General features: G+C 52.9%; 1 protein-coding gene across 1 annotated transcript in view; it reads right to left on the bottom strand.

The window, feature by feature from the left end:
- Positions 1-15513, bottom strand: part of selp (selectin P) — a 57878-nt gene that overhangs the window by 38708 nt on the left and 3657 nt on the right. Inside the window, exons 3-4 of the mRNA XM_084310195.1 lie at positions 7840-8229; positions 7302-7409 (exon numbers count right to left, since the gene is read on the bottom strand). Of these exons, the coding sequence (XP_084166321.1) occupies positions 7302-7409; positions 7840-8229 (498 nt within the window). The remainder of the gene's footprint in view (positions 1-7301; positions 7410-7839; positions 8230-15513) is intronic.

Genomic DNA, 15513 nt, shown 5'->3' with positions numbered 1-15513 from the left:
AAGCACTGAAGAATAATCCTTGCCGGAAAAGTGGCTCTGCTGGCGGGGTAAATCCTCCGTGTTGCGCGGTAGTGCGCGGTGGTTCAGAGTTGAACTTGACGTTGGTCTCTCCTATTTGCACGCGGCTATAAGTGCTCTGTATAGACGCACAATTACTCCCTTCACGTGGTCTTTGACTCGTAATGAAGGCTTTTACTAGTAAATAGCGAACGGTACCTTGAACAAAGGTATTAGGATAACACGATTCTATCTTGGGCGATACGAGCCCTACTCTGCACCACACGTTGCGTAGTGGGTGAGGCTTTACTCGGTAACTGAACCAGACTGAACTGAAGGCGAACTGAACGGGAACTGCAAGGGGGGTTCTGTATTCTTGCGCCATATTTATATCCACGGCGGACAAATAGTGCCTATCTCATTTCTGTCGCCTCTCGGTCTCGTAGCCGTGGGCAAAAGCGGGCATGTTGAGACAAGTCCCGGCGGCAGCTTTCAAGTCAGCTCGAGGGGGCAAGGCTTTACTCGGTACCTGGCGCCAGGGGATCGCTTCCAACAGGGGAACGAATACCATGGTCTGTCCTGCTAGACCAAAGGGATATTCAGTGCACATTGTACAAGGAATATACAGGGAATATCAAACGACATACAAATACCACACATGGGATCTCAGGCAACAAACATATACATTCGGTTTAATCTGACCCTTTGTAACAGCCGCCCCCTAATTAGTCCCACCTAATTAGCTAAGCAGGGACAGATTAACCGCACTGTCCACCACTCAATGTCTGTGAGGGGTCGGTCAGTTCACAAAGTCAGGGGTCATGGTCGTCATTAGGCAAGTCGGGGAGCCTTGGCGGCTCGATCAGCCTCGCCACGGGTCGGTTGTAGATCCGCCCTTGGCCGAGCACTTCTGCCACTCTGACCTTTCCGTCGGTACCAGTGGTCACTTTGCTTACGCGGCCGGCCGGCCACGCAACTCGGGGTGGTGACTGGTCTATGGTCATGACGACTGGACGGGATGAAGGGGGGCTTAGGAGGAAGCGGGCCTGAGACTGCTTTGATCTGGGCTTGGCTGTGCTTTCTCCTCCTCCGTCTGTTTCTCTTGTTCGCTCTGTACCCCGTGTGAGGAGGGGCCGGTCCCGGCCGCCCCGTCAAGGAGTCGCTTGGGGTGCTGGGTTCGAGGTTAGCTACGTCTGGGGCGCAGCTGAGGGGGGTGGAGTTCCGAACTCCCTCTGGTACCCACGGTTCTCTCACGGGCCTCTCGCTTAATGTCAATAGCCTCTGCTGTATGGGGGAGAGGCCGGTGTCTTCTTCTGTCGCTCTGGAGTGGAGGCCGCTAGTGGCTGCTGTTCGGTTGAGAGATTTAGCGAGGGGGCCTTGCAATGTCCATCCTAGGCGGGTCTCGACTGCTGCAGGACAGCCTCTAGTTCCGGTATGGACCCGGTCTATCGGGACGATGAGGTCTGCATGGTCGGAGCCTATCAGCAGGGTCGGGGTCGCGCCGTCTATGAGCGGGATAGGTAGTTGACGCAGGTGCGCACACTTATCCATCAGCTGTGGGATGGGGTAGGTGTACTGTGATAGTCCTATTTCTTGGCTGGTGAAAGCATTTGTGATCTTGTACCGTCGCTCTGGCTGCCCGCTTGCTGCGATAGTGAAGGAGACATTCTCGCCCTTTATCGTCTTTAAATCTCTTCTTATTGTCCGAATCGTCATTTGGTTCTCGCTCCCCCGCAGTCCCAGCTGGGCCGCAGCGGACGCGAGCAGAAGGGTCTTCTCTGACCCGTCATCAAGGACGGCGTAAGTGTCCATGACTTTGTCCCCGTGGCTCAGGAGCACTCTGACCACTTTGAGGAGCACTCAGGGGGTCTCGCTGTGCTGGTCAATGTGGAGCACTCCTGTGGGTGGTGACGTAGACTCTATGTGGTACGAGTCGCACCTTGTCTCCCAGTGTCTGCCGTAGCAGTCGGGACAGAAGGGAGCGGTCTGGTGGAACTTTGGTTCTGGTGCCACCGCCTCGGCGTGGTACATGACCGCGACGGGCCCACTCTGTTGTCCTGGGTGACGCTTGTTGATGTCGTGCAGGACCTCCAGGTGGGTGCCACCGCACCTGCTGCACTTTTTCTTCAGGTGGCACTCAGCTGCTAGGTGGCTGCGCGCGCAGCGGAAGCAGCGGCGGTGGTCTTTGACCCACTGGCTCACATCATCCGTGGTCAGCTTCTTGAAATCTTCGCACTGATGGAGCCGATGTTCTCCCGCACAGTACTGGCACTCAATCTTCCACTGGTCCTCTTTCGTCGAGGGGGTGTTGTGGTTGGAGTGCTGCGGTACTGACTCTGATTGGTGCATGACAGTCACCGATCTTCTTCCATCATTTATTCTCCTGGTTCCTTCTCTGGAGCCAGGGGTGCTCCGTCCGAATGTATCTAGCCGTAAGCTGCTGACTTCTCTCGCCAGGAAGTCGGCTAGATCGAGGAGGTTCGGTTCGGGGCCATTAGGGTCTCTGTGGTCTCTCTGACGCCTAAAGCGCTCCTGTCGGGCGGGCGGTAGCTTCTCCAAGATCCTCTCTACATTTGAGTTGGCGTATAGTTCATGCCTACCCTTTTCCCTCTGCGCTCCCAGCATCCCTACCAGGGACTGCACTCTGATGGACAGGTCGTCCAGTGCTCGATTGTCTGTGGCTGGGGGTAGGCGGTCAATATGCCTTATCTCTTCTATCACGTAATCCCATATACGTCCATATATCTGGTCCAGCGCTGCAAGGGCCGCTGTGTATGGTGTCGAAGAGGAGGCGTAGGCCAGCGCTATATTGTGCGCTCGCGGTACTTTCAGGTGCTTCAGTAATATTGCATACTTGTGGCGTTCATCAGCGACATCCACCATCATTGTCTCTAAGCACATCCGGAGCTCCGTGTACTGTGCTCGATTCTCATGGATGAAGTCTGGAATTGACGGCGTGGCGATGTATGACGCTGTGGGTGACTGATACATCGGTGAGCGTTGGGGGAGAGGCCTCCTAGGCGAGTCTCCTCTTGCGTGTCGTCTTGGGCTGGTACTTGGTGGGTACCGAAGGTCGGGTACCCAGGTGCTGTTCCTCGGGGCTGGCGGTGCGTCAAACTCACCCGTGAGTTGAGTCGGGGGTTTGTAGCGCAGGGCCTCGGGGCTGACTTCTGGGCTGTACTGGACCTCCTGGTCCTGGGTACGTTGCTGCGGGTCGGGGCTGTACTGGGCCTCCTGGGCCAGAGCACGTTGCTGCTGGTCGGCTTGACACTCCTCCTCTTCCTCCTCATCTCCCTCTGCTAGGACCTGGAGTCGTCTGTTCAGTCTCTCGGCGTGGTTCGGTTCCGTTACCCGGTTGCTGGGTCTCGTATGGACCGGCTGGGGAGGGGGTTCGGAGACGTGGACAGGCTCCTCCTGTAGGCGGGGTTCGGAGACGTGGACAGGATCCTCCTGTAGGCGGGGTTCGGAGACGTGGACAGGATCCTCCTGTAGGCGGGGTCCCGGGTCGCTTCGTCGGGTAGGGGAATGTGTCCTAGACCCATGTCTTGACGACCTCTGAGAGCTCCGTGCGGAGTGAGGGGGTGTCGCCATGGCAACCAGTTTGTCCATCAGCTCCGCCTGCATCCGGTCGCGCTCTGCCTCGCGCCGGGCATGGGCTGCGTCGCGCGCTGCTTCGCGCTGGGCATTGGCGGCGTCGCGCTGGGCGTTGGCGCTGGTCTGGGCAGCGTCGCGCTGTGCGTTGGCGACGTCGCGCTGGGCATTGGCGCTGTCATGGGCGGCGTGGAGCTGTGCATTTGCGACGTCGGCGCAGCTTCGCTCGATGTTCTCTTCTGTCTGGAGGCGTCTGGTCTCCAGTCTTATTCGGTCGTCTTCGCTCCTTTGTTGCGCCTGGAAGCGCTCTCGCTCGCCTGCATAATGTTCGTGCTCGCACGTCTGTTGCGCTTGAAGTCGATCGCGTTCGGTGGAGGCTGCCAGGGTGGCGATGAGTGCTTGCGCCAGCATCTTGTCCGCCTCGCTGGGGGAAGACGCCGTTCGGGGCGATCGGCTCCCGGCAGTACTGGTTGGAGATCCATTCTCCTGTTGCGTACCGAGGAGATCCGTCTCCTGGGTGCGCGTCTCTTTAGGGTTGTCTTCCTCCCGGAGCTGATCGGGGACTATTTCTTCGGTATTGTCTGGGGGTAAAGTCGTGTCAGTTCCCTCCTGGTCCCCACCGTGAGCTTGGTCAGTTACATTAGCACCCACTAGGGCCTCTGTGGTCGGGGTAACCTGGTTGCTAGGGTCGGACATAATTTTACTTTCTACTTTTTCCGCGTTTAACTTCCCTTTAAAGCTAGGTATTGGACTGACAGAGTATGCCTCTAGGTAGGGAGGTGGCTGTCGTCTGCGCTGCGGGCGATCTAGCTTAGGAGAACCGTTTGTGGAGTGTTCGTCATCGGCCAATTCCATATTAATATTATATTAATATTACGCTAATTATTATCCGGCTCGAAGGACCAATTGTAACTGAGGGGTACAATTCCCTGACTGTATTAATCAAGTACTGATATCATTGAATCACTACCGACTTGTACATTACTGGCCAACACCGTACAAAGGTATTCTAGATGACGACACTCGCACAATAACAGGTTTTCCACACAAAATACTCGGTTAGAATATTTATTACATAAAAGGGAGATATTAGATTACATCACTTTGGTCAATTGCGCTTATAAGGCAAATAGAATGTGCATAGGTAATCAATAGTAAATATTAAGGATGATCTCTATGGTGCTCTGGGAAAGGGGGGTACTACCGGTTGTAAGCCAGCAGAGGGGGCCAAAGCTCTATGCAAGTCAATGGTTCACGGGGGCAATATCACCCCTGGAGCAGTGGGGATAGGCAACCTGGTCCCAGGATGCGTGCTGTGTAGGTGAGAGCCGTGGAGTCTCTGCTCCGGCAGAGACGGGCTCGAGTGGAGGTCCTCACGGTAGATGTGTAGTTCCCACAGCAGCAGCGGGGCAGACGGTTCTGCTCCAGCCGCCACAGTCAAAGCACTGAAGAATAATCCTTGCCGGAAAAGTGGCTCTGCTGGCGGGGTAAATCCTCCGTGTTGCGCGGTAGTGCGCGGTGGTTCAGAGTTGAACTTGACGTTGGTTTCTCCTATTTGCACGCGGCTATAAGTGCTCTGTATAGACGCACAATTACTCCCTTCACGTGGTCTTTGACTCGTAATGAAGGCTTTTACTAGTAAATAGCGAACGGTACCTTGAACAAAGGTATTAGGATAACACGATTCTATCTTGGGCGATACGAGCCCTACTCTGCACCACACGTTGCGTAGTGGGTGAGGCTTTACTCGGTAACTGAACCAGACTGAACTGAAGGCGAACTGAACGGGAACTGCAAGGGGGGTTCTGTATTCTTGCGCCATATTTATATCCACGGCGGACAAATAGTGCCTATCTCATTTCTGTCGCCTCTCGGTCTCGTAGCCGTGGGCGAAAGCGGGCATGTTGAGACAAGTCCCGGCGGCAGCTTTCAAGTCAGCTCGAGGGGGCAAGGCTTTACTCGGTACCTGGCGCCAGAGGATCGCTTCCAACAGGGGAACGAATACCATGGTCTGTCCTGCTAGACCAAAGGGATATTCAGTGCACATTGTACAAGGAATATACAGGGAATATCAAACGACATACAAATACCACACATGGGATCTCAGGCAACAAACATATACATTCGGTTTAATCTGACCCTTTGTAACAACTACCCACTTTCAAAACCTCTCTCAAGGGACACCTACGTGAGACTGCAATTCGAAACTGGCCCCTACAAATGTCCTAACCTAGTTGTACAGTAAATGACCAAGTAAGGCTTTGTCAGTATTCCAATGTACAGTGTAAAATGTGTGTGTGTCCCCTACCCATCCCCCCCCCCCCCCCCCACCTCCAATATACAGCCCTCACCCACCCACCCAACCCCACCCCACCCACCCAACCTCCTCCAATGTACAGTTTCTACGTCAAATGTATATACACTCTTTTTCTGGACACTTTTGTATCACAAACAGTACTGTATTTGCAAATCTGATATGTCATAAATGTATAGATGTAGCAGTACTGTCTATCTGTATGTCATGTATGTCATATATGTTATGATGAATTGAAAATGGGGGACCCTGATGTAAACAAGACGAAAGTCTTTCTCTGGTCTGCATCCCCTTAACAATTGTATGTATTGAGCTGTACTGTATTGTACCCATTCTGCAATCTGTTAATAAACTTTTCAATCAATCAATCAATCAATCAATCAATCAATCAGGAAAAACACAAGCAGCGACAGTACAGGCAGATGTCCACTGGATGGGGGTAGAGGACAGTTCAAAAGGAGTCTTTGGATGGACGTGAGGAGCAGATTGTCACAAGTAGAATTATGCAATAGTGCAATAAAACTGTACCTAAAATCTACAATACTCTCATTTACAGTAAAATAAATCAATAAAATAAAATAGCCCTCAGTTACAATACAATAATCACAGTTGTGAGTAATGAATTTAGGTGGCACAGTGCACAAGAGGTAGTCAGATGAAATTAGCATATAACTGACACATGAATTTGACAGGAAGTGCATACAAATAGGCAGAATAAGAATAGTGCAGCTAGCTACTGATGATTTGTGTCTTCTATATCTTCCATGAGGTTCACGGACGTAATGGTTTCCATCATGTCATCTAGACCAGTGGTTCCCAAAGTCGGGGTCGCGACCCAAAGGTGGGCCGCGAGCAGCCACGCGTGGGCCGCGAGATGATTAAAAAAAAATAAAAAATATATATATATATATATTTTTTTATTATTTTTTTTTGTCAGGCCACTGAACTTAGAAGCAGGCCAGGACAGTGTTTCTAGTTGTATTCTAAAATTCTATTCTATTGTATTCTAAAATGTGACTACCTATATGGTTTTATATTAACTTAATAAATAAACAAAAACGAAAAATCTACTTATTTCAACGAACATTTCAAACTAAATAACATGCACATAAAACGCTGAAAACAACCGAAGCAACAATAGTATTTTAATGAGGCTATTATTATTATCATTATTATTTTGCAACAAGTTAGCCCTCTCATAAATAGCACATATAAATGAATAACTAACTTGAACTAACTTAATAGGATTGAAGTGATATTTGGCTTAAAAAATCGGTCGCCTGGCAAAAAAAAAAAAAAAAAAGCCAGACGATGTGCATTGGGCCGCGGCTCTCTGACGCCTTATTTTCTGGGCCCTGGCCTGAAAAGTTTGGGAACCCCTGATCTAGACAGTACTCACCCTCTTCGCAGTGAGGCCCTCGGAAGCCAGGTTGACATTGGCAGGTGTAGTTCCCTATGGTCTCCACACACTCTGCATGGGCGCTGCAGGATCGCTCTGAACAAGAGGCTGGAGGTACAACGAGAGCAGAAGAAGGATTCAGCTGCAGGCATAGATATCTATATAGAATATATCTATGGCTGCAGGAACAGGGTGGGAGATGCACACCGGCTGGTAGATTCTGACTGTGGTGGCTGGTGAATTCATCTACTCTACTAGACACTTTTGGCTGTCTTTGGCACTTTTGCCGGTCAAAGGGAATTTTGCATTTTGTACATTTTAGTGTTTGGTCTTTTACTCTTTTACTGTATGGAGCGCAACCTCAGGGGGCTCATACAGAACCAAGCATTTCACTATAATGTACATGTAGCCTGTGACAAATAAAATAAAACTTGAACCTCTATTAGACACTTTGACAAATTTCTCCTCTACTAGACACTCTAGTAGTCTAGTCTATTCTACGATTAGAGGCAGCTGGTAGAATGCTGACAGTGGCTACCTGTATAGCACAGAGCCCCCTTGCCCTTGAAGCAGCTCTCATCGTTCCACTGGGCCGTGTCCTTTGACCTCTTGATGTAGATCTCCACGCAGTCCTGTTCATCGTGTGCGTTATTAGGTTCCCCTTTCGCCCAGTTCTCCGCCTCCTTAGACAGGGTCTTGTTGGTGCCCACCCAGGTCCAGACCCCAGCCACCTTGCGGATGCCGATCCAGTAGTAGGTGGGGTTGAGGGGCAGCAGCCGGTTGAGGAAGGCTATCTCCCCCTGGTTCTGGATAGCCACCATGTCCGTGTAGTGCTCTCTGCACCACTGGCGGGCCGAGACCCAGTTGCGTCTCGGGCTTGTGCTGTAGTGGTAGGTCCACGCCTGGGATCCGCCTCCTCTGCTCAGGTCTGAGTTCAATAGAATGGGTTTATTAGATTAGATTAGGTTCTTTAATGACCACACAGAGCCAGGCTGGTGGAATTTGTTTTCAGTGCATATAACATTGTTCAAACATAGAACATCACTTACAATACATACTACATGCAGTTAAATACATAGATACATAAATACAAAAACCACAATATCACAATTTATGTCCGTAACAGCAGAAGTAGGGGGGTTGTTATAGAGAGTTCAGTGTCCGTATCTATGGCAGTGGGGAAGAAACTATTTTTAAAGCGGGATGTTTTGGTGGTCAGAGATCTGTAGCGCCTCCCGGAGGGCAACAGCTGGAACACATGGTGTGCTGGGTGAGTGGGGTCAGAGATGATTTTTCTTGCTCTTCTTATTGTTCTTTTTGCGGTGTGACGGGAGGGGGGTGCGGATTATTTTGGAGGATTTATTGAGTATTCTTTGCAGTTTGTTTTTGGAGTGAATGTCCAGACTGCTGTACCAAACTGTTATTTGCCACTTTGAACTTGGGGATTGAGTCAGGCCTCTATGACACTCTCAATGGCAGATATTTATTTTCATGCTGTCCCATTGCCTGCCTCGTGTGTCCATCATACAGTAGAATCGTCCGAGTTAATATGCCTTCATACACCATTTGTGAGGTTTTGCCCGCTGCTCACCACCTTTTCTCTGTTTCTTTAAGCCTATACTGTTTATTTTCCCTTCTCACTCACTCTCCCTAGCCCCCACCCTCTCGTTCCTTACCCTCAGTGGCCACACCTGTTCGATTATCTATTATCTCTCGCACCTGTGGTGGCAGGCTAATTAGTCCCCCTGTGGGCTTTAAATACCAGGGCGCTTCCCCTCGTTTCGGCGTGGGGTCGTGTTGTATACTTGCCGAGTCATATTCTCTAAACATCTAGACTCTTTCGGGAGATCCTCTGTCTGCCTATGCTGTTCCATTCTCCGGCGTCGAGATGTTTGCTCCAGCCTTCGCCAGCTGTCGCCGTTGCCTGTGGGGGAGACTGGTCTGCGCTCCCTGTCATTCCACGGGAGGCACCCCAGCGTTCCACTGCAGACCCCCGCGCAGCTGTTCGTCCTGACGCTCTCCAGACCAGCTCTCCAGTCCCAGCACTCTGTTCCTCGGCTCCGACAGTCGGCTACCCGGTGACGACACCCTCGCCACCGCCGCTGTTCCAGCACTCAGTTCCTCGGCTCCGACAGTCGGCTACCCGGTGACGACACCCTCGCCACCGCCGCTGTTCCAGCACTCTGTTCCTCGGCTCGGACAGCCAGCTACCCGGTGGCGACACCCTCGCCGCCGCTGCTGTTCCTGCACCATTACGCATACGCCTGGGTGAGTTTTGATTGTTAAGTCACTCATCCAGCGTGTTGCCTCCTGGGTGAGTTTTGATTGTTAAGTCACTCACCCAGCGTTGTGACGCCTGGGTGAGTTTTGATTGTGATGTCACTCACCCAGCGTAATGCCTCTTGCCCTCGTCCCGCTGCTGTTCCTGTACCATTACGCATACGCCTGGGTGAGTTTTGATTGTGATGTCACTCACCCAGCGTAATGCCTCTTGCCCTCGTCCCGCTGCTGTTCCTGTACCATTACGCATACGCCTGGGTGAGTTTTGATTGTGATGTCACTCACCCAGCGTAATGCCTCTTGCCCTCGTCCCGCTGCTGTTCCTGTACCATTACGCATACGCCTGGGTGAGTTTTGATTGTGATGTCACTCACCCAGCGTAATGCCTCTTGCCCTCGTCCCGCTGCTGTTCCTGTACCATTACGCATACGCTTGGGTGAGTTTTGATTGTTAAGTCACTCACCCAGCGTAATGCCTCCTTTTTGTTCTCACTTAGTTAGTAGTTTGGACATTTCTTCTCCCACTCTGTTTTTGTTCTCACTTAGATAGTATTTTTGGACATTACATCTCCCCCTGTGTGTTTGTCACACGAAGATATTATTACCTTGTTACTTTGTTTATTTGGACTGTTCTGCATCTGCTCTGTTTGTTCCCTTTTGAATATTAACCCTCTCCTCTGTTCTGCAGAGCGGCCCAGATGTTTTCCCACCAGTCCCCAGTTCCTCCCTGTCCCCAGCCCGCCTCCGCGGGCCTCAGTCCCCTCTGTCCCTAGTTCTCCCCTTTCTAGTTCCACCTAGTTCCTGGTCCCAAGTTCTCCCCTTCTAGTTCCACCTAGTTCCTTGTCCCTAGTTCTCCTAGTCCCCAGTTCTCCTGTTCCCTAGCTCTCCTTGTCCCGACTTGTCCTAGTCTCTAGTTCCTCTGTTCCTTTAACCTTCCCCTAGCATTCCTTTAATGTTTCCCCTAGCGTTCATTAACCTTCCCTTAGTGTTCCCTTTTCCTGCCCGCCTCTTAAAGGCACCTAGTTTTTCCCCTCTTGTTATATTTCCTGTATTTGTGTTCTCCCTTAAAGGGACAGTGCCCTTTTTTCCCTGTCTCTCAATAAATATCTGTTTCTTGGCAAACCATCATACCTGTCTTGTGTTGTGCGATTGGGGTCGGTTACAAACCATAACAGTACGACCCCACCAAATCGACGACCCCAGCCAGCACAGACGGTGTATGTTGAGTTTGCCTTTTTTTTTTCTTGTTCCCTCTAGCTCCCCTGTTAGCCCTGTTAGCTTCCCTGTTAGCCCAGTTTAGCTTCCTTGTTAGTCCTGTTTAGCTCCCTTGTTAGCCTGTTACTCCCCTGTTTAGCTTGTTAGTCTCCCCGGTTAGCTCCCCTGTTTGCTTCCCGTTTTGCCCTGTTTGACCCCCCTGTAGCTAGCCATGCCCTGGCAGCTAACCCAGTCCCTCAGCAGAGCCCCTGTCTGCTAGCTTAGCCCCGGCTGCTAGCACAGCCTCTATGTTTATGCAGCCCTTGCTGCTGGCATGGGCCCTGTAGCTAGCCATGCCCTGGCAGCTAACCCAGTTTCCCTCTGCATGGCCCCGGTCTGCTAGCTTGGCCCCGGCTGTTAGCACAGCCTCTATGTTAATGCAGCCTTGCAGCTGGCATAGGCCCTGTAGCTAGCCAGGCCCAAGCAGCTAACCCGGTCCCTCTGCATGGCCTCCACTTTTTTGTGTAGTTTATCCCACTGCTAGGACTGCCCTTTCAGCTAGCAAGGTCAGTTTATCTCACACAGCTAGGACTGTCCTTCCAGCTAGCTTGTGCTCTCATGCTGGTCCAGCCCTGTCTGCCAGCCTAGCTCCGGCAGCTAGCGCAGCCTCTATGTTGATGTAGCAGTACAGCTAGCATAGGCCCTGTAGCTATCAGTGCCCTGGCAGCTACCCTTTCCCTCTGCTAGCCTGGCTCCGGCAGCTTGCGCAGCCTCTATGTTGATGTAGCAGTACAGCTAGCATAGGCCCTGTAGCTATCAGTGCCCTGGCAGCTAACCTTCCCTCTGCTAGCCCTTTCCCGGTGCTACCATGGTTACCCCTTAGCTACCCTGCTTGCCCCTCAGTTCCTCTAGACCAGTTCCTCTAGACCAGTTCTCTAGACCGGTTCTCTAGACCAGTTCTCTAAACCAGTTCTCTAGACCAGTTCTCTTGCCCAGTTCGCTAGACTAGTTCTCTAGACCCAGTTCCTCTAGACCAGTTCCCCCAGTTGCCCCTCTGCTACCCTAGTTACCCCTCGGCGACCCTGTTTCTTTTGCTAGCCCCACTCTTGTGGTGGCTTCCCCTGCTGGCTTGGCCAGTACCTCTTGTTTTGCCCCCTGCCACTCTGTCTGTATTTGTTTTGGGTCGCCGGGTGGCTCCCGTTGAGGGGGGGTACTGTGAGGTTTTGCCCGCTGCTCACCGCCTTTTCTCTGTTTCTTTAAGCCTATACTGTTTATTTTCCCTTCTCACTCACTCTCCCTAGCCCCCACCCTCTCGTTCCTTACCCTCAGTGGCCACACCTGTTCGATTATCTATTATCTCTCGCACCTGTGGTGGCAGGCTAATTAGTCCCCCTGTGGGCTTTAAATACCAGGGCGCTTCCCCTCGTTTCGGCGTGGGGTCGTGTTGTATACTTGCCGAGTCATATTCTCTAAACATCTAGACTCTTTCGGGAGATCCTCTGTCTGCCTATGCTGTTCCATTCTCCGGCGTCGAGATGTTTGCTCCAGCCTTCGCCAGCTGTCGCCGTTGCCTGTGGGGGAGACTGGTCTGCGCTCCCTGTCATTCCACGGGAGGCACCCCAGCGTTCCACTGCAGACCCCCGCGCAGCTGTTCGTCCTGACGCTCTCCAGACCAGCGTGCAGCCGCGCATCTTCCAGACCTTCGAGCTTGGCACGCTCTCCAGACCAGCGCGCAGCCGCGCATCTTCCAGACCTTCGAGCTTGGCACGCTCTCCAGACCAGCGCGCAGCCGCGCATCTTCCAGACCTTCGAGCTTGGCACGCTCTCCAGACCTCAGCGCGCAGACGCGCATCTTCCAGACCTTCGAGCTTGGCACGCTCTCCGGACCAGCGCGCAGACGCGCATCTTCCAGACCTTCGAGCTTGGCACGCTCTCCAGACCTCAGCGCGCAGACGCGCATCTTCCAGACCTTCGTGCTTGGCACACTCCTCCACGCAGACGCACCCAGATGCGTCTCTCGGTTCCGGCGCGCACTCAAGCAGTGGCGCACCACTCTGTCCTCGGCTCGGACAGCCGGCTACCCGGTGGCGACACCCTCGCCACCGCCGCCTGTTCCAGCACCACCCTGTCCTCGGCTCGGACAGCCGGCTACCCGGTGGCAACACCCTCGCCACCGCCGCCTGTTCCAGCACCACTCTGTCCTCGGCTCGGACAGCCGGCTACCCGGTGGCGACACCCTCGCCACCGCCGCCTGTTCCAGCACCACTCTGTTCCTCGGCTCCGACAGTCGGCTACCCGGTGACGACACCCTCGCCACCGCCGCCTGTTCCAGCACTCTGTTCCTCGGCTCCGACAGTCGGCTACCCGGTGACGACACCCTCGCCACCGCCGCCTGTTCCAGCACTCTGTTCCTCGGCTCCGACAGTCGGCTACCCGGTGACGACACCCTCGCCACCGCCGCCTGTTCCAGCACTCTGTTCCTCGGCTCCGACAGTCGGCTATCCGGTGACGACACCCTCGCCACCGCCGCTGTTCCAGCACTCTGTTCCTCGGCTCCGACAGTCGGCTACCCGGTGACGACACCCTCGCCACCGCCGCTGTTCCAGCACTCAGTTCCTCGGCTCCGACAGTCGGCTACCCGGTGACGACACCCTCGCCACCGCCGCTGTTCCAGCACTCTGTTCCTCGGCTCGGACAGCCAGCTACCCGGTGGCGACACCCTCGCCGCCGCTGCTGTTCCTGCACCATTACGCATACGCCTGGGTGAGTTTTGATTGTTAAGTCACTCATCCAGCGTGTTGCCTCCTGGGTGAGTTTTGATTGTTAAGTCACTCACCCAGCGTTGTGACGCCTGGGTGAGTTTTGATTGTGATGTCACTCACCCAGCGTAATGCCTCTTGCCCTCGTCCCGCTGCTGTTCCTGTACCATTACGCATACGCCTGGGTGAGTTTTGATTGTGATGTCACTCACCCAGCGTAATGCCTCTTGCCCTCGTCCCGCTGCTGTTCCTGTACCATTACGCATACGCCTGGGTGAGTTTTGATTGTGATGTCACTCACCCAGCGTAATGCCTCTTGCCCTCGTCCCGCTGCTGTTCCTGTACCATTACGCATACGCCTGGGTGAGTTTTGATTGTGATGTCACTCACCCAGCGTAATGCCTCTTGCCCTCGTCCCGCTGCTGTTCCTGTACCATTACGCATACGCTTGGGTGAGTTTTGATTGTTAAGTCACTCACCCAGCGTAATGCCTCCTTTTTGTTCTCACTTAGTTAGTAGTTTGGACATTTCTTCTCCCACTCTGTTTTTGTTCTCACTTAGATAGTATTTTTGGACATTACATCTCCCCCTGTGTGTTTGTCACACGAAGATATTATTACCTTGTTACTTTGTTTATTTGGACTGTTCTGCATCTGCTCTGTTTGTTCCCTTTTGAATATTAACCCTCTCCTCTGTTCTGCAGAGCGGCCCAGATGTTTTCCCACCAGTCCCCAGTTCCTCCCTGTCCCCAGCCCGCCTCCACGGGCCTCAGTCCCCTCTGTCCCTAGTTCTCCCCTTTCTAGTTCCACCTAGTTCCTGGTCCCAAGTTCTCCCCTTCTAGTTCCACCTAGTTCCTTGTCCCTAGTTCTCCTAGTCCCCAGTTCTCCTGTTCCCTAGCTCTCCTTGTCCCGACTTGTCCTAGTCTCTAGTTCCTCTGTTCCTTTAACCTTCCCCTAGCATTCCTTTAATGTTTCCCCTAGCGTTCATTAACCTTCCCTTAGTGTTCCCTTTTCCTGCCCGCCTCTTAAAGGCACCTAGTTTTTCCCCTCTTGTTATATTTCCTGTATTTGTGTTCTCCCTTAAAGGGACAGTGCCCTTTTTTCCCTGTCTCTCAATAAATATCTGTTTCTTGGCAAACCATCATACCTGTCTTGTGTTGTGCGATTGGGGTCGGTTACAAACCATAACAGTACGACCCCACCAAATCGACGACCCCAGCCAGCACAGGCGGTGTATGTTGAGTTTGCCTTTTTTTTTTCTTGTTCCCTCTAGCTCCCCTGTTAGCCCTGTTAGCTTCCCTGTTAGCCCAGTTTAGCTTCCTTGTTAGTCCTGTTTAGCTCCCTTGTTAGCCTGTTACTCCCCTGTTTAGCTTGTTAGTCTCCCCGGTTAGCTCCCCTGTTTGCTTCCCGTTTTGCCCTGTTTGACCCCCCTGTAGCTAGCCATGCCCTGGCAGCTAACCCAGTCCCTCAGCAGAGCCCCTGTCTGCTAGCTTAGCCCCGGCTGCTAGCACAGCCTCTATGTTTATGCAGCCCTTGCTGCTGGCATGGGCCCTGTAGCTAGCCATGCCCTGGCAGCTAACCCAGTTTCCCTCTGCATGGCCCCGGTCTGCTAGCTTGGCCCCGGCTGTTAGCACAGCCTCTATGTTAATGCAGCCTTGCAGCTGGCATAGGCCCTGTAGCTAGCCAGGCCCAAGCAGCTAACCCGGTCCCTCTGCATGGCCTCCACTTTTTTGTGTAGTTTATCCCACTGCTAGGACTGCCCTTTCAGCTAGCAAGGTCAGTTTATCTCACACAGCTAGGACTGTCCTTCCAGCTAGCTTGTGCTCTCATGCTGGTCCAGCCCTGTCTGCCAGCCTAGCTCCGGCAGCTAGCGCAGCCTCTATGTTGATGTAGCAGTACAGCTAGCATAGGCCCTGTAGCTATCAGTGCCCTGGCAGCTACCCTTTCCCTCTGCTAGCCTGGCTCCGGCAGCTTGCGCAGC

The sequence above is a fragment of the Notolepis coatsorum genome, assembly GCF_963971535.1.
Source record: "Notolepis coatsorum genome assembly, chromosome: 3".
NCBI lineage: Eukaryota > Metazoa > Chordata > Actinopteri > Aulopiformes > Paralepididae > Notolepis > Notolepis coatsorum.
This window is presented reverse-complemented; position numbering and strand designations above follow the sequence as displayed.